The 19449-nt window shown below is 46.9% G+C and overlaps 2 protein-coding genes across 5 annotated transcripts in view; one reads left to right on the forward strand and one right to left on the reverse strand.

Annotated features, from left to right (window-relative positions):
• The window catches only part of Pdk1 (Phosphoinositide-dependent kinase 1), a 366917-nt gene that overhangs the window by 347042 nt on the left and 426 nt on the right, over positions 1-19449 (reverse strand). The window lies entirely within an intron of this gene.
• Positions 8277-12582, forward strand: LOC105186907 (uncharacterized). 2 transcript variants are annotated; one of them, XM_011147419.3, is made up of 4 exons: positions 8277-10203; positions 10342-10540; positions 10753-10845; positions 11699-12582. In XM_011147419.3, exons 1-4 carry the CDS (start codon positions 10082-10084, stop codon positions 12014-12016), a joined length of 732 nt encoding a protein of 243 aa, XP_011145721.2. In that variant the 5' UTR covers positions 8277-10081; the 3' UTR covers positions 12017-12582. The 2 variants fall into 2 exon arrangements, with proteins under 2 accessions (XP_011145721.2, XP_025163202.1); XM_025307417.1 differs by lacking the exon at positions 11699-12582 and adding an exon at positions 11217-11691.

Raw genomic sequence — 19449 nt, forward strand, 5'->3', positions numbered from 1 at the left:
TCCCGCCCTTTCTAGTACGCCGAGAGAAAGAAAGACGGATGCAAGCGCAGTCAGAGGGAACAGAGAGAGAGAGGGAGAGAGAGAGAGAGAGGGAGAGATAGAGAGAGAGAGAGAGAGAGAGAGAGAGAGAGAGAGAGAGAGAGAGAGAGAGAGGGGAAGAAGGAGAGAGAAAGGGAGGAAGAGAGGAAGGAGAGTGACTCGACGAGGGGGCAAGCGCGGGAAAATTCGCCCTCCATTTTTCTCGCAGGACAGCAACACCGGCACGAACCCTTCTCCGACGCAAGGAAAGGGCTGGATCTTTTGTTTCTCCTCACTTCGTTTGTTTTGCTCATTATTCGTCCCTCCGATCGTCGATATTCCATTACGTCCAGTGGCTTCCGAGGGAAAACAATTAAGACGTGGCTAGCTACATAAATTTTCGCGCTTTTCACTGTCAAATCGAATCAGAGGACGACGAAAAATGACAAATATATTTGATTCAACCATCGCGGAAACAAGATGAAACAGAAGGCGAGAGAGAGAGAGAGAGAGAGAGAGAGAGAGAGAGAGAGAGAGAGAGAGAGAAATGTAAACACGAAACAACTGTGGAGCTAGTTAACTACTATCTGCGTCTATTTACGGTCAAATACTTGCTATCATTCGTTTTGTAACTTTGATATAAGGCTAATTGATAACAAATCCGATAAAAATGTTTTTAACGTGAAAAGACGATCTTGTTTTATCTTCGATACCATGTTAAATATATATGTAATATCTGGATTCTCTCTCTTGATAGATATATTTTTAAGTAATGAAACGCTATATTTTTAAGTAATAAAACACAAATAAGTAGACATTTATGGATATTTCATGAAACGAGTTTCGCGTATCATCGCGAATTATCGCGCTGCACGTTGCTATATAAATTGTCACGACAGTCTACGAGATAATTCACTTTACGTATGTTTCTTTCCGTTAGTGCTCATTAGTAATTGCCGTATTCATGCAGTCCCCCGCCCTTGTTACATTGTAATGTGGAACGGCACGTGAGCCCCGCGACACGTGTCGTAATGCCGTGATGGCGCGATTCCGCTTGATTTCCTCCACTTGCGTCGCGTATCCTTTTTGCCTCGTTCCTAATTACCGCGATTTAAGTGTCCTCACGTCACGCGACGCACCGCGTCCATGCGTTTCCGCGAATGCACACACCTGGCGCCATTGCATCGATGCGATCACGAGAGGGATGCGCGCCTACTTTTAACGAATGAATCTCGCTGATACGCACCTCAATGTACGACAATAACGCGAGATGCACAAAACGATAAATGCTACAGGTACGACCTGTGTGAAAAAGCACGCCGGTATCGCGTTGTCGGTGGTACGAGAAATTGACGAGAGTAATTTCCGGATCGCGGAGGTAGTATGAATCGCACCCGTTACATATTCGCAGGGCGTTTATTACAGCATTTCTTGATCGCGATAACGTGACGCCGGGTCGCTATCGCATCGGCGAGTACATTATTCAAAAGTACCTGCGCACAAAGCTACGATGCATCCCGGCCTAGGGCGTCCCCGGTACACGCCGCTCTTTACAATGTGCCGTGTTATTATTTATTGTATTACATTACAGCACGTTGTATCCCTTGTGCGTTATTAATACCCGGCCCGGCGAGCTGACCCCCGGTGCACCGAAGGAGAAGGAAAGAGAAAGAGGAGAAACAGACGGGTCGTAACCGGGTTGAAAACTGGAAAACCGATACGCATTCTGCGAACATACATTCCGACATTTTTGCATAACAATCCCAATTGGGTGAGAGAGGAAGAGTGGAAAGGAAGGGAGAGAGGGAGAGGGACGGAGAGAGATAGACAAGAAGAAAAAGAGAAATTGCGGAGACGCCGCGCTACGTACCTTCGGCAAAACTGGACCGTGTCCTTCGACTCTGTAACGCAAATATTAAACCGTTGCCGCCCTCTACGTATTAATATTACGATTTCAGAAAATGTTACGACTCTATGATAGGGGACATGAGAAGGATTGGAAAGCGAGGTAACGTTAATTATTAACAGAAAGTTGATTGATGTAACCTATAAATGTACGGTGGGTTATGCTCTGCGAAATATTATTATCGGTATTAATTAATGCTTCAGAACTGTACAGCGCGAATTTTCACGCGCTGATAAATTATCCTCGCTTCGATCGCCCTCAATATACATCTGGATTCTCTCATACGATATTTGATAATTCGTCGCGTACAATCGAGTCACGTTATTTGTCGTACGAAGTAAGAAGGGCGAGTGAACGAGAGAGAGAGAGAGAGAGAGAGAGAGAGAGAGAGAAGCAGAGAAGAAAGACGGAGGACCAAGGGGCGAAATGCTTTCGTCCCTTAGATGAAATATTTCCGATGACTCGTGCGAAAGCACGGACAGTACGGCACGAAGTGGAATGAAGTGGAATAGCACTTCATCCCTGGTGGATGGATCTGCGAAGCCATAACAGTAACCATAACAATGGAACCTGGAGGGTGCCCGCGATTTCGGGTATCGTTTTTCCGCGCGCGCTCGTGTAAGGATGGTGGAAAAGGGCCATCGTCGAGAAACAACCGTACGCCCACGAGGCGTGTCGGATAATGGCTAATATTATCTGGCGAAATCCTTAACGGTGCGGGATAAAACCAAAGGCGCGTACGGTTATACCGCCGGCGAATTGATTGTTAAGATTGGTTATCGCGAATCCCTCGCGAGTCACTTGCGAGCGCAATAACCGCGCGCTGATGGTACAAATTAATTTGGCGAAGTCTGCGTTTTGTGCGCGAGCGCGATGCGACGAGCGGAATCTGTTCTCTATCCCGAGTCGGCCGTAAGATACGAAATCGCCGAAAAAGTTTTGCGAACGTTTTCGTAAATTTCGGGCCCGGCAGCCGGCGTGAGATATGTACTTTTTTGTCGTATCTACGGCTACGAACAGCTTTAATTTCGTTAAGAGCACTCGTGAGACACCTCGATAAATTCCTGCGGCACGTTGTAAACTTTTAAAGCGAATTTTTGGGGTCTAGCCCTATCATGGATCAAGCGGCAGCTGATGTAGAGCGTCGCGAAAACATTCTCTCTCTCTCTCTCTCTCTCTCTCGCCTCTAGTCTTGGTTGCTCGATGCTTTTTTCTTTCTAGTGAAAATACAGAACATTTGGTCACGTGCGAAACGTCGATCACGCCCGTCACGCTGAAGGGGAGGCGAGAAACGAGAATTGGCCCGTGACTAGTTAGATAGGAATGCCACGTGCGTATGGCGCGTATGTTTTTAGACACTACTTTGAGAAAATGTAATTCTGACCACGAGCGATAATAACGTACTGTTGAAAATCGCGATTGAGCAAGATCTACGTGGCGCCAAGCTGAATCACGCGAGAGAAGCGACGAACCTCTGTTTCACGGAGATGTTCCGAACATGGTTTCCCCACTTTCTCGCATGTACGAAACTATAAAGCGGCGAAATGCGAAGCAAGGACTGCGGAATGAAATGCGAGCGAAAATGAAGAGAGACGGGAGCGCACGCCGCTGCCACTTCGATGAGATCGTTAAAATTAACGAGCGTGTTCCTCCTCGGGGAAATATATTCGCTCGTGCTTCTCTTTCTCTTGAGCGGCGGTTCGCGCGACATTTTTTTCGGCGCGAAGGAGTCCTTCGAGTCGCGCACGACGATGGCAGAGGCGACCGACCCCCGTGACATCGAAATCGCTAATAGGCGTTTTCGCAGTTAAATACAATGTAGTCTTTACACCGATGATGTGCAACTTTATGCGAATAACACGACATCAAAACACTGGATATGCATCGTCACTGCGAACGCTAATTCGTTGCAACATCCAGATATGCATCAGCGTTACATCCAACGGCGTAACACGTTTCCTGCAACAAAGTGTTCACATCCCGCGGAATACCTTGAAACTATTTGCCGCGGGAGGAAGAGAGTTTACGTAATATAGAGAAGACTACTGGCGAATTGTAAATGTGGCGGCATTAAGGTTTAATAATTCACACGCAACCTTCTTGAAACGCAATTCGCGCTCGTGGGTATGTTCGATTAAAAAGATTTCTTTTCGACTGGCACATGCAAGAGGCATGTATGAAGTATAAGAGAAACGATATAAATAATTTGTATCATTTAAAAATATTTAGTCGAAACATTCACCGTATATGCAATCCGTTCGCGATGATAAAATTAGAGAATAGCGTTTTGCGTACGGTAAACGACCAACTCGTGTCGGCCTATACATTGTGTGTGTACATGATGAATAGTGTGATAAATATAAAGATGGAAATATACATATAAGGGGATCAGAAAGGTTTCAACAGCCAAAAACTGAGTGAGATTTGAATGACGGTTGTGAACAAACGAATAAACACAAATACACAAAGTTTCTTTTTTGCAAGTTTTTTGATACATTCTTGATAAACAAAACAAGTTTTGAAATTTCCAAAAATATTAGTAATAAAGGGAGATATTTATATATGAAAGCAACCGCGTGACTCGCGCACTGCTTTCTTCTTGCCGCAATTCCGAGTTAACGAATTGGAATTTTTCGATTTCTTTTGCGCCATTTTGTTGATGAGATCTTTCTCTATAGACTAAACCTAAATTTTGTAAAAAAAACGTCAAAATCAGAGCAATAGCGGCCAAAAAATAAAAAATGTCGAGAAATTCAAGATATTTGTTGTTAAAACGGTATTAAAAAATTAATTTTTATATGTAGACATAGCTTCAGTTTATGTAATACATCTTTATCTTTAATTAAAAAAAAAACCAAGTTGATATCTTCAGACGTTCTTGAGTTATCGCGGCAAAATTAGCGGAAAATGTTGTTTTGAGACAAAACCAGTTACAGTTACAGTTTGGAAACATAATCACCGCTAGAAAATTGATACGAAGCTCAAAATTGCCTATGCTATAAAATGACTTCTCGAGATCAGCTTCCATCTAAGTAACAATCGCAGAACGTCGATTTCTTTCTATCCTGTGCTAGGATTCTATAACTCGTTATTGGACGAAACGATAACGAAATTGTCGTTATCTCCAATAACGAATTACAAAATCCCAGCACTGGCCTCTTTTGTTGATACCAGCGATCTTTTGTCTGCTTCTAACAAGCGTTTTTTATCACGCATCTGGCGCTCCGCGGCCGTGCGCGGCCTTACATTTTTGGCTCTCTTGAACTCAATTTTGTGAATATCAAAATTTTTCTTGCGCCAAAATGTTCTTAAAAGATTGTATTAACCGATTATGTAAAAAGCCAAAAATCGATTTTTAAGAAATTTCAAGCCTTTCTGGTCCCCATAAATATGGAAAATGTGCGTGTTCTAGCAGATACGGTATTCCGAATATTGATACAGTATTCCGACACGTACTTATCGTTACTTTTAACACGTCGCACTATTGCAATACCAATAACATTATTATTGCAAAAGATTCCTGAAATCTAGCAGGGATATCTGCACGACGTGTTACCGAGTTACGTTTTCGAGACCGATACGCGTGTCCTTTGCGTGGCCAACTGATTTTTATCATCGCCAATTTCTTATGATACTTGTAGGTTGATACGCGGTCAGGCTCAGTCTCTCGAGAACCTAACGACCCGTGCACGTAAAACGAGCCTGCTGCCCGCACGCTGTCCGGGGATCCCCGCGAATTAGGGTGTACGCGGCCGAGGAAAATGTATGTGCATGTGCGACGGTAGATATGTCAAGTCGCGGGGGTGACAAATACGATCGTATTACGAGGAAAAGAACCGCCTTTATCGTCGTATTACATGCTCGTATGTACCTCACCCACGAATTCGACCTGTCGATTCGCGGCAGCGCTCGGAGAACACCTGAACGGCTTATATTTCTCTCCTTCGCCAAGCTTACGCTTAAGAAACGACGAGGAAAGTTATGGCGCGGCGAATGCTCCGCGATTGTCCGTAATGGTTCGCTGTGGACTCGAGATTTCTTGACGGAGAAAAGAAAGAACGAGAAGGGGAGTGCGATATTTATAAATTACATAGCGGAATTGCAAAATGGGCGAAACATATATTTAAGAATGTATTTATGAATATTGGAGAGATCATATATTAGAGAAATCGCGTGTAAGAATATTTAAGAACATTAAAGAGATCGTATATTCTCGCGAAATTCGTAGCGTAAAGAGTGGAACAACCGATAAGTACCGATTCCAAAGGCAATTTAATCGCCATTGGATGGAAGAAGGAAGTCGCGATTCCGGCGTTAAAGGCCGTCGGGGCTGTTTCTTTCAGCGATTCGACACAAAGCACCCGGCATTGTGTGCTCCGCAGTTAAAAGCATTCCACGAGGGCGAGACACGCGAAAAAGAAGCGTCGGTGTATGTAGGTTAAAATCTGTTGATGTACAGCTCACACGTGGGTCACACCTTTTCCTTCGCCCACGTAGGTGTCGTCTCTCTCTCTCTCTCTCTCTCTCTCTCTCCCCCCTTCTCCCCCCTCTCTCTCTCTCTCCCCCTTTCTCGCGCGCGGATTCTTTTTTTCTTTCTTTTTTTCTTTTTTTACGTCGTCGGTCTCTCGTGTTTGAAACGACGGGAACCAAATGGTGGGGTTAATGCGCGCACACGCCACGGGGTGTCGACCAATTTCCGGGTTCAACTAATGCACTTATCAGACGGCCAGAAAGGATCCCGAGAGAAAGCCCATGGGGAGGAAAAATAATTGAGACGTTTCTCTTCTCTCTCTCTTCCTCATCACGGTCTCGAGAAAGCAACGCAGTTGCAAAGCAGGGCGAGGAAACGAAACGCGACAAAGCGAAACGAATTTTAACCTTGTAATCAGGAACGTACGCGTTCTAATTCTACGAGAGGGACCCGTCCAACGGAGATTGAGCCGACGAATCAACGGAGTTGCGAACTTTCGTCCTCTCGTAATTGGAAAGTATCCAGTGGAGATGACACTCCCGGTGGCGGCCTTCATCCGCGCGTAATCTTAGCCAAAATTAATCTTTCGTCGGTACGCCGCCGTAACGAACGGACGAACTTACGAGCCGCGGAACGAGACCTTTTTTATTATTTACGCGAAGCGAGTGTGCGACGCGCGCGGAGCGGGGACAGCGTGGCTGTCGCGCGAAAGTCGAAATAAAGTGCTCGTGGAAGTGCTCGCGGTGTAAGATCGAGTCTACCGCCTACATAATTAGACGGTCATGGAGACGACGACGACGGGACATTTGATTGACAACAGGACGCACCTGTCATCGCGGCGGTCGTCAAAGACGCCTTGCCCCCTGTTTAATTAGTCTTTAGTAAAGAGCTCAAAGAGAAAGAGAGCGATGCGAAGAAATTGGGAAGAGAATGCAGCTGTTGGCCGGGCGTGTTACGCGACGCGTACATTTCTTTGAGACACCGTAATTAGATTCCGTCGAAGAAAAACAGGGAGGCCGAGAGAGAGAGAGAGAGAGAGAGAGAGAGAGAGAGAGAGAGAAAGAGAGAAGGGGGAGAGGAGCAGGGGGAAGGAGAGAACCCGAAGAGCAATTACGGTGGGCGTTGTCGATGCAGCTATATGTGCAGCGCGAATCCTTAAGTCTCCCTTTGATCGAGTTCCGCCAAGTAATCGGATGAAGGAGGTGGAAACACAGCAAGCGCTGTGTCCTCGGTTCCGCGACATTTCGGGAGGCACGTGGCGCGTGTTTCAATGCGGCCGATCATGGTCAAGGTATTTTTACGATATACAGCAGCAACGCCCTCTCGTCGCTTTTTGCATTTGCATTTGCCAGGTCGACCGGCCGATCACTCGACACGAGCCATACAACGACGAGATAAGATTTAAAATGTCCGCGCGCGCGAGAGAGAGAGTGTCCGATACATACGATACTATGCGTACGCATCGTGGATCCGTGCGATTTCCTTCCTTCCCTACTTTCAACGCCCTAGAGAGAAAGAGAGACAGACGTCAAAAGAGACGTTAACGACGAACTTGTACTCCACTGACCAGGTTACGAGGGTGCTACGATTATCCGAGATGCTTTTAGCGGCCGACGACAGCCGTCGTCTTATCCTGCCGCGACCGGCGCGGCGACTGTCGCCGAATCTATTCTGAGCGTAATCACGAGGGTATACGCGCGCTACCAAAGATGCAATATGATACCACGATCCTCGACGGGCCCGGTGTTGAACCGAGGTGACGCAATGACACCGAGAGAGAGAGAGAGAGAGAGAGAGAGAGAGAGAGAGAGAGAGAGAGAGAGAGAGAGGGAGAGGGAGAGGGAGAGGGAGAGGGAAAGAGACAGAGGGGGGGGAGAGAAAGAGAGAGGGAGAAAGAGAGTACGTCACCGACGTCGCGGCGACCGCGCCGAATTTCTCGGATTACATAAACCCAAATAATCCCGTGAGTCATTCTAATTCTGGTCGTCGGGGTTGCACCGCTTTCCCGCTCGTCTCTCCGCCTCCCTCCCCCCCTCTCTCTCTCTCTCTTTTCTACTCTTCCCGCTACATTTCAGCCCTCACCCCGTTGTCCCCCCGCGTCTGTCTGGCACACAAATAACTGCGACGCGTGTGTCGTCTCTCGTACACACACGATGGCCCACTTTTCCACGTGGGTCCCGAAATTAGAGAGCACTCCGACGACGCGCCGCTTGCCTTTTCATTTTCGTCGCGACCAACGTGTTAAGCGCGCGCTGATTTCGTGACGTTCTCTTCCTAAATGGCACGGCCGACAGCGTCTGATTAAAAGTCATCCGCGATGGAGCGGAATGGAGAAACATTTCGTGCCTTTATCCCTCGGCCCGGCCCGGCCCGGCCGAGAACACACGCGGGGCACATCGTCCCGAGATCTCGCCGTCATTGTCGTCGTTTTCACGTGCATTTTACGCTTACGAGTTGCTACGAGACGTTAGACGCCTCGGTCCGACCAAGTTACGAGCGTAGTCGATTCGCAGGTACTTCCGAGTACGTGAGAGAACACGGAGTGTACATCCGTAAGAACGTCCGATCGGGGGCGGTGGCCGCGTCCCCCTGGAATCTATGCCGATGAGGCAGTGAATGTAGCGCGGCTAATGAAGAAAAATGATCGTCCGTCGCGCTACACGACACGAAGCCCGCGACAATGTACGCCGAAGTGTATTTTTGACCGTGGCCGACATAGGTGATCTTCCCACTTCCGGCGGAAACTATCGCTGGGAAAAGGGGATTTTCGGCTTCGTGGCTCGGGAGCCCGAGCGGAAAATAAATAAACGGCCGAACATCCGCGCACGCTACGTCGCGTGTCGCCGAAGAATGCAGCGCGCCGCGGCCCGATGACTGCGCGGACACGTTGAATACATTCCGCGCTTTTAGCGATAATGCCGACCGGCCGCGTTTCGGTGGCCGACGTGGCCGATCGCGGCTTTCAGCCGTCCGTCCCAGATCTTCTATTCACGGTCCATTTTCACGAGACAACGACGATCAACCACGTGTCACGGCCTCATGCACGAGGTCGCTGGTAATGGGAATCGTTACGCTTTGGCTGCAACTTGAGCGTGCCAGGGCCGCAGGAGTGACCAAGCGCAAGGAGAAAGAGGAAAGAGAAAAAAAAAGGAAGACACGTGGAATCGAGAAGCGAGTAAAGAGCTAGCTTCACTAATGATTAACTTTAACCTTAGAGCCGGAATTAATGAGAAATAAAGAGCACACGTCGGCTTGCGGTCGCAGTTGAACCGACGCCGGTGAAATCGGACACGAGTCGCACAGATTTTCTCCGTTAGCAAATCTCCGGATCGGCAAATCGCGGCAGAGCTCGCGGCTAGCTCGTAGCCCAAGTTACGGGGGAGGGGGGAGAGGGGAAGAGAGGGAAGTATGTAACACGGAAGTAGCATTAGCGGCAACGACATACGGACGAGATTCTTCTTGGTTTGTGCCGGCGGACGATCGAAGAAGAAATCTCCGTTCCAAGATTTTTACTTGCACAACGAAGGCAACCACGGCGTACGGACTAGATTCTAAGTTTCCCGTTCGCGGCGAACCGGCGCGTGTACATCCCTGCAGCGCGCTGGTTTTATCGGATTCACACATCGGTATAAAAGTAGCGGCGCTACGCGATTCGGAAACAGGTGACCCGACGATCTCGCGCAACGATGACGAAAGCGACGGCGGTCGTGATTCTAATACTGTTCTCGACTTCGGGCGTGCACCACGTCGATTCTCTGATGCAGGAGAGTCTGGGAAAGTTTCTCGGATCGTTCGCCGCGTTTAAACAGTATACATCCCGCTCACCTACATTATTATCCTTGCGCACGAAAAGTGAACCGTTTCTTTTGCCGTCTCTATGTTTTCTGCTGTATGATAGCGCGCGCCTTTTCCGCGTTGTGTAACGACTTGTGGCTTTCCCTTTCAGAGTGAGAATACCCGATTTGCTGAATCAATTGTGCAATAGCTCGCAAGGCTCTAATACGACGCGACGCGACGCTTGCTACGGCTGCTTCTATCGCGCGAGCATCCTACCGCAAGGTTATGCTATGTTGATAGCAATGTCCACGTGCGCCGACAGTTATCTCAACAACACCAGCTACGGCCATTGCCAATCTTACTTGCGAGTACGTTGCGATAGCCGATATCATTTTTTACTCGTTTTATTGTTTCTCTATTACGCGCGTTTCCGCGCGTAAACCCATTTCTTCTCTGCGCATACATTCATATATATATATATATATATATATATATATATATATATATATATATATATCTGTGTGCATGTGTGTGTGTGTACATGTGTATATTCTCGCATTCCTGATTTCACTTCATCTAGAACGCGACGACTATGCCGAATGTGCGAGTGAGTCCTACGATAATATACTGTACGTTCCTAGAATGCGTTCGCCAAGTCAATAAGGACAGCTTGGTAAGACTGAACTTTGAGAACCAATAGTCGATATACGCCTCTCGAAACGCTACGATACTTCCTCTTCGTGAGCTTTACTGCCTTTAATACAACATGTCTTCATTGAACGCTATTGTCTCTCGTCACTCTGTTCACGTCACAGTCGTTCTACACCCGCATTTGCCAGCGCTTTGTATTAGCTTTTCATCTGTATCGGCACCTACACGAGCGGAGAATTACAATTCCCGCGCGAGAAGCTGTTTACTGTAATAATCCAAAAACCTTCCAGAATGTTCTTATCACTGATTAGTCAAGCACTCAATGCATGACACCCGACTTGTGAATATTGTACATATAGATAACGAAGGACATATTGTACAAATATTATCTAGGACATAGACATCAGGAGCGGATTAAGGCCATCGCGAGAAGCAGCGTCGCGAGTCGAGCAGGAGAGACCTTTCGTATTCAACAAAGTTCTAGCGCGGAACAACGTTTGCATAATTAAAGGGAGCAATTTAGCTGTTATCACCCGTCCGTCCCGGAGCCGGACCTATAAATCCTCGCGGACGATCTCTGCGTTCTTGGAGGCCACGGCTCTCTACCACTTCGCTCAGGATGCATCGATGACGTACGTTCCCGGCACGCGCGATTATTCAGAGAGATCACGATTGCCACGAGGACACTTGGCGCGTGATCCTCGCGCACCTCGTAATCGCTCTGTGTGTATTATACAATACAATTGTACAGTCTCGCATCGCACGATGTAATTAAAGTCTGCTTTACACCGGCCGCACCGTAAAATTTACTGCAAGAGCACGAGCGCGACACCCGAATCCATTAACGACGCAACGTTCACGGATACTTTCCGCAGCTCCGAGAGTGCGTCCGTGAGGCCATGAGAATGATCCCCATGTTCAACAGCACGGAGAGGCAGCTCACGCAATTATTCGTCAACACCACCGCCTGCGTGCTGGCAAAGACCCGTTGCTCCTACACAAACCCGGTAACCGGCGCACTCCAGGACGACGATATCGTCAACAAGTTGCACCTACCGACGATGAACGCGATCCTCGTCAACACCGAATACGACATCAACATCGTGCAGTTGCCGTTTCGCCACAGCAATGTGGACGTGTGTTCCAAGTACAGAAACGTCCAGCAGGCGACTTGGCCGAGCGTCGTGTGTTAATTTACAAACAGATATTATCGCGCCAAGAGGCTCCACTGCCGCCGCTGCCGCCGCGGCGTTAAATGACGCGCGGAATGGTTTTACCAAGCGACCGTTGCGGAATGAAATTACCGTGTGCTTGTCCGCAATAAAGATTGTTTCCGTTGGCGCCAACATATCGATCATTTCTACCTCTCCGCGTCGCGACTATTAATAATGACCGCAGTTACGCGACTCGCGCGGAGGCACGCGCCAAGAAAACAACGCGTATCCGCATTCTTCGCGTTCGCGACATCCCTCTTGAGGAGTATCCTCGGGTCTCTTGTTTTTGCACCGGGTAAGAACGAAGTTACACGGAAGGAAGACGACGATCGTCTGACGTACTTTGCGATTTCGCGCGAGAACTTTGGCGACTGCTAGATGACATGGGAGGATGCTAATAGTGACGGAGGATCGGACTAGTCATCCGAGGTCGCGGTATGTATCATCGTTTGAAAGATGTACACAACTCTGCGGAAATATCCTGTTCGAGACAATAAAGGAACGTTGCAACAAAGAATATGCAGACATGTGCAACATAAAAGATACCGCGCGTGCGAAGGAGAGAAAGAAGAGTAAGAGAGAGCGGGGGGACAGAGGAGATGAGAGAGAGAGAGAGAGAGAGAGAGAGAGAGAGAGAGAGAGAGAGAGAGAGAGAGAGAGAGAGAGAGAGAGAGAGAGAGAGAGAGAAAGGAGAGAGCGCGAGAATGTGCATTATTTTTTCGTGAAAGGAAAGTTTCTTTTATATCCGTGCACGCGAGCGAGCAAGTTTCCATCTCAGGGATCACGCCGCGCGAGTATTTCCCGTAACTTTTTCTCGCAGATGCAATCCGCCGAATCCTGCGGGCGAAAAGGAACCGATACCACGTATCCTCTTTTTTTCTTTCTATTTCTCCCTCTTTCTTGTCTCGCCGTTCCTTCATCGTCGTCAACTCTCTCGCTTCTCATCGTTTTCTCGAAACCGTACACGCCAGTAGACGTGCCGCCGCTGCTTGACGAGCACTCGGCGCGCAAACAACTTCATAACGACTTTGGCCGTCGAGCGTGAAAATTCGCAAATATAAACTCACCCGTGAGCGCGCCCATCGGTACCTCGTCACGTACTTTTATATTTACTTCTGTCAGAGGAGAAAAGAGAGAGAGAGCGAGAGAGAGAGAGAGAGAGAGAGAGAGGAACGAGGATGCAAAAAACGCAAATAAACGCAGAAGGATGCGCGTGAACGCGCGGCGACAGTCGAGCGAATTTTTCTCGACGTTTATAGTTTATAGGCGAAAGCGGCCGTCTCTGACAAACTTCCCAGGGAGCTTTGAGATTTCGCGAAATAGAATTCGCAAAGTGCAAAGCGTGCGCGCGGCGAACAAATATTTAAATGACGCTAGCACGCGTTTTCGAGAGTCCACTGCGTAGGCGAGGAAGAATGCTCTTTTGGTTTGTTCGTTCGTTTTCGCGTGGGTGATCGACGCGTTTAATTTCTCGCGGAGAAATGCGAAGGGCTCCATTTGTGGTATCGATCATGCGGCATCATTGTGCCCGAGGAGAAGAGACAGACAACGAGAGCAGGAGAGACGGCTGGGGGGAGGAAAGAAAGAACGCGAACCAAAAAAGAGAAATGAAGCTACGTAGATAAACGGAGGATCGCTCCATTTGCGCGGAGGCGACGCTCCACTTAGCATCTTCCTCGAAATAATTTGAAATATGCAAATACAATTGGCGTACGCATTTGCGTGCGGCGCGAGAGTGTGTACGCTCGGACGGGCGTGTATATCGCAAAGGAAGAGAGGAAGCAAGAGACGACCAAGACCGGCGCGTATATTCGAGTGGCTCCTCACGGTTCGGTTCTCTCGGAGTCAATCTAACTTAACATGCAGATGCAATACGTGGAATCGAGATCGCAGCGACGCGAGGGGAGTCTTGAGTCATTCCTGGCGTCGCTGTCCTTTCCATATGCCCGCTTTAATAGCGACACACCGCACTCTTCTGATCGATCATTGCAGGTTACCGATACCATCAGCGTATACCGGGACCAAATGCATTTAGTACTTTCGATCAGGATCGCAAAAGTGTATGTTATTAACCGACTACAATTTTCCACGGATGGCGCTGTAACCGTCGAGAAAACGCGATACTGTTGTAAAAAAGCCGACAGATATTTGAAATTTGATACTGCACGCGTTGGCAAGATTATTGCCATTATTGTCATTTCTCGCGGTATTTTCCCACTTAATCGATATCTGCTTCAAGAGGTGTACGCCCGGACGTATTACTACCGAAGGGTTAAAAAGTTTCCGGCAAAGCACACAAACGTACGCGCGCCCGCGTGCGGCATCCATACATCGATTAAGAATACAAGAGAAATATCGAGGAATATTCATCGAGCGATTAATTCAATAGCACTCGCGAGCTTAGCGAGTTTCCTTCTCAGACGCTGATATAATTCACTGAGAATTAAACGGAAGAACATCAAGGTGTATTCGGCCCGCAATTTATACAATTCTCTCCAGAGTACTGCCGCGCGCGAATCTTTCGCAGGAGCCTACGTCGGGCCGCGACGTACATTAATCACCGTGATAAATGACGAAATTAAGCCGCGACTTTCGTGAATATCAGAGAGCAACGACGAAACTCCCTTTTCTCAGCCGGCGACAGTCCCCGAAAAAGCGATATCCACCTGCGGATTTCAAGTAGGTCAGCTGTTGCTCTACGAACAGCACCCCTTGAGAAGTGCGCGATCAAACGCCTATTTCCAGCCGATCATCGTTAGGAATGCATCAGCGGGGAATCATCGACGGATCCGTCCAGTGACAATCACCGCGCGACCTCGTTTCGAGAAACCAACATCTATGACGCCGACGCCGGTTCGCGCGTGAATCATGTGAAACGCAAACGGCGGTTGCGCAAAGAGCGGCATCATCGAGCGCGGAGGCGTTGGTATACGTACGTAGTATGTACGAACGGTAAACAGCGTCTCTACAAGCAGAGAGAGAGAGAGAGAGAGAGAGAGAGAGAGAACAAGGGAGAGGAAAACCGATCGAGAGGAACGCGAGCCACGTCATTTCGAGTCACGAGTTTTCTCGTATGCGAAATCGGGACGTACCTCGACTCATCGTGATTTCATCTGCTCCTATTCGTGCACGTCCTACCTAATACGCTAACGAGGAGGGTGGTATCGAGCAAAAATCTCTCGACCCGAGGAAGTTACGGCCTTCTCGGATATACGTGGCATGCGAGGTGCAAGTTCGTTATTTGAGCAGTCCAAGGATTTTAAAAGGTTACGAAATATCCGAAAGATCTTACACGTGGCAAGTAAACGAGCTGACTCGACGGAGAATCGATTAATTTTAAAATCAGCTCGTGGGTGTACATTTTTCGAGACGGGGCATTATACGGATGTTTTGAGGCTATTTCGTTGCGGGGGAAATAAATTAGTAGTCTCTCCGAGCGCGCGATGATAAATAACTCGGTGTTTCATAATAGCGGGTAACATTCGCGTAATTGATGTCCCGACGCGACGGTACCAAGAACGAAAGAAAAAAAGATCTCTCTGAGACAGTTGATCGAAAAGCTTCTCGATTCGCTCGAATTGGACAAGTTCCAAGAACACAATTTTCTATGATCCATATTCCACATCATAATCGCGATGTAATCTCTCTAACTTAGCGTGACTGCTTGAAATAACGTACAGGCTTCCGGCGTATTTTTATCACATTTTCTAACATCGCGAGACGTGTATCTGCTACGAAACATAATTTTTTCTGGTACAACCAGGACAAGTCGTGCGGGGATAAGATCAACGGAAGGGAGCACAAAAATTGATACAATGTATAGACGCGATTAAAACAAAAAAAAGAAAAAAAGAAAAAAACGGTGAAAAAGAAAGAAAAGCGTCTTCGCGAGGCATAAATTGCGCCTTATCGAATCCGAATCCGAATCCGAACGATCATGAATGATTCGGAACCCGCGATCTTCCTTCTCGCGTGACATTGCGCGCCTATAAGTCGTTTTGCAGCGGTAATAAAGCGTCAAACGGAAGGTGAGCTCTGTCCATCGAGATGAGATGACGCGAGCCGGCAAGGGATTTCTCTCTCTCTCTCTCTCTCTCTCTCTCTCTCTCTCTCTCTCTCTCTCTCTCTCTCTCTCTCTCTCTCTCTCTCTCTCTCTCTCTCTCGGCGAAGCTATTCTCGGCGGAATGACGCTCGCGGAATGTTCGTGAGTATATAATAATGGAGGGATAATATCGCGGACGCAGGCGGACAACGGTGACGGCGATGACCGTGTGCGTATGTGCACTTATATATCGCTTGATCTCGCTGGGAAACGCTCATCAACGACGATCGTCGATCTCGCACGCAATCCTAGCGACCTGGACGCGCGCGGCCGACTACTTTTCCCGACCTTTACCCAAATCCTGCTGCGATCGCTCTATGTTTCTGTGTATATTCGCGTTTCACGCTCGTCTAATGCGTACAGTCACTTTTCCTCGTACGGTTTGAAAAATTAATGAATTTTCAAGAACTCATTCGTCGCTCGCAACGTTTAATAACGGTGAGAGACTCGCGCAGGGGTTCTCAAATGAATTATCGTAAGCGTGACTGTCGAGAAAATCCTTACAGCAAATGGTGCAATGTGTTTTTGTTTCGTAGAGAGCGCGCGTATATTCTACTTCTCGTTACTCATTTCCGCCGTTTGATTTGTCACAGCGAGACACAACGTAGCAACTTAATATTTAGCTTCGTTAACGAGATCGTTCTACTACTACGTCTATATTCGTTATATTCGTGTAGCTACGAACTCTACGAAAAGTAGAGTAATCGGTAGCCGTGGCGGCATCTACCAGCGACTTGGCGAGGCCTCGAGATTGCGAGTCTTCGCTAAAAATGTTCGCGGCTGTGTTTGAACGCGGCTGATCGAACTGGTTTCGCGGAGAGCCGCGGATAAACCGGAAATCTTGCGGGATAGCTCAGACATTTGTCTAACGTGGTCACGCAATTTGTCTCTTAATGGCAACCCGGAAATCCCGTACGTTTCGCCGAAGTAAACTAACTGCAATTTCTAATCCAGCTATACGCCGATGTTTTAAATCGCCTGCGATAAATCACTCCGCACCGATTTTCCCCCGAGCCCGAGCGTGCAACCACATTGCAATGCCACGCTACTAAATATATACGTATGCCGAATGTTGCAGCGTCTCTGGGGAAACCATGGAGGAATTTAATCACGATATTCGTACCGACGAGCAAAGGACTTAAGAAACGACATACGTGAACGAAACGCGTCCCAGAAATTGATCAATTCGCGGATTAAAATGGTTCAACTCCGAATACGTCGAATACTATTTTGTGTTTCGAGGAAAGTCGAGACAATATGTGCATATGTATATGCATACAGTCAGTGAAATAGATAAATATATGAATAAGAGTTAGAGAAATAGATAAATAAATCAGATTCAGAGAAATATCATGGGTGTAATGTAATGGGTGTAAACTGCAATACGTTCCAGCGATAATCAAGAGGCAGAGGCATAAAGACACGATTACTTGTCTTTTCCTTTTCTTATTTTTTGCGACGCCCTCAGACTACGCAATCGTCTCCCCTAATTATTCCCACAGTCGATCGGCCGTTACACTCCTATTAATTGACGGGTCAATTGATCCGAATTAAAGTGACGCCCAGTGGATTCAAATTAAGATCAATATCTTAGTCGGTGAATTGGAATATTACTGCAACCGCGACTCGAACTGTAAATTTCTGATGCCCAAACAATGGGAAGCCGTGTGTAATTTTGCCCGAATATACTCTGTACTCGATAAGCATTGACGATAAAACGGTAACGTTACGCGCAGCTTTAATGTTACTATAATTTCTTCGAGTAGAAATCCGTTGTTTGTATCTGCCATGTGCCACGGGCTACGCTAAGTGTCATTAATTTTAATACGATACACATATCGAATTATTATCAATTTCACATGGTATTTTCTTGTAATGTTCTATCGAATTTGAAACATCGCGCACATATCGAATAATTTTCGATATTATAGAACGCTTCGACGAAAAGTTCGATTAAACTGAAAAACAATGGCCAAAGCAGAATTTTGATTTCACGTCGACACTACAAATCTCATTGAATTTGACGATAAAATTTGGAGATCCAAAAGGAACAGAAAGAAGGAAATTTTGTAAAGACAAATATATGTACAACTGTTACGTGTCTAAATGTATATGTATAGAAGTTTAGTTTTAATCTGATACGATAACAGGAATAAGCAGAAATGACAAGTGCAAAATGGAACTTGCAATCCAAGAAATATTAGTTGATATACGAATCAGTGCTTGCAATATTTGCCGTAAATTCGAAACTTCGACTCAGAAAAGTACGCCTGAATGCATATCAAGTTATTATTAATTTTATAAAATATTTCCACGTAAGTTTTTAGTATAGCGAAAATATGGCCGATGAATTTAATCATTTTTATTTCTGAATAATCTTAACGTAAAAATTTAATTTTAATTCGATGGAACTTTTTTCGTTACGAAAAAGTGACTCTACGTTGCCTCTTTACAAGTGTCGCATCTCTCGACTTTCCGGAGCGTATAGCAGATTACTTGGTTCAACGTGTGCAAGAAACAGCCCTTAACAAGAATGTCCCTTTGCCTTATGCAACCTCACTTCGTGATGCAGTCGCATGCATTGCGGCCATCTGACGTAAGCGAGCATCGCGTAATGCCAGCATCAACTATATTATAGGTCTCGCCTACGTCATACCGTGAGTATGATGTCATCTTGGTGGAAACCTTCTGATCATTTATCTCAATGCGAGCTACTTAACTTTTGGCATACACGAATAACGACCGGTGCTCTGTGCTTTAGAAGAAACATATTTTTCATTGCGCACTTTGTACGATGTGTCTTTACGACGTTACATCGCTTCAAATTAGTGGATTATACACCAACCATACTGAGCCGTTGTGTTTCCTTTTCTTGTGCTTACTTTCACAGATATCACGGATAATCAGAAGAGTGTCGAAATATGATATGACTTTAAATATTACTACGGAAATCGAATCAACAAAGCAACCTCAGTCGAGACTGTGATATTTGGAATATTATCGCTGAGTGCAAGCTGTCAAGAATGCATAAAGTGGGGTCTACTTTGGTCGTAGCGTCGTAAGATCGTCGTAAAAGTTCAACCAAATCTTTGCTTCTACGATCTTACGACAACACGATGACTACACATATCCAATCAGCGTTGGCGGTCACGCAAGCACGAAACTTGCATCATAGGTGAGTATCAATAAGGCCAGGAGTTCAGGATACCGACATAACTCTCCTCTGAGAGGCTGGGTCCGCTGGCGTCATCACTGTCAGTGACGTCACCGCCGCGCCGGTGGGAACAGGTGATAGCCACTGTCAGGGAGT

Source organism: Harpegnathos saltator, unplaced genomic scaffold (assembly GCF_003227715.2).
Source record: "Harpegnathos saltator strain DR-91 unplaced genomic scaffold, Hsal_v8.6 scaffold86, whole genome shotgun sequence".
NCBI classification, from domain to species: domain Eukaryota; kingdom Metazoa; phylum Arthropoda; class Insecta; order Hymenoptera; family Formicidae; genus Harpegnathos; species Harpegnathos saltator.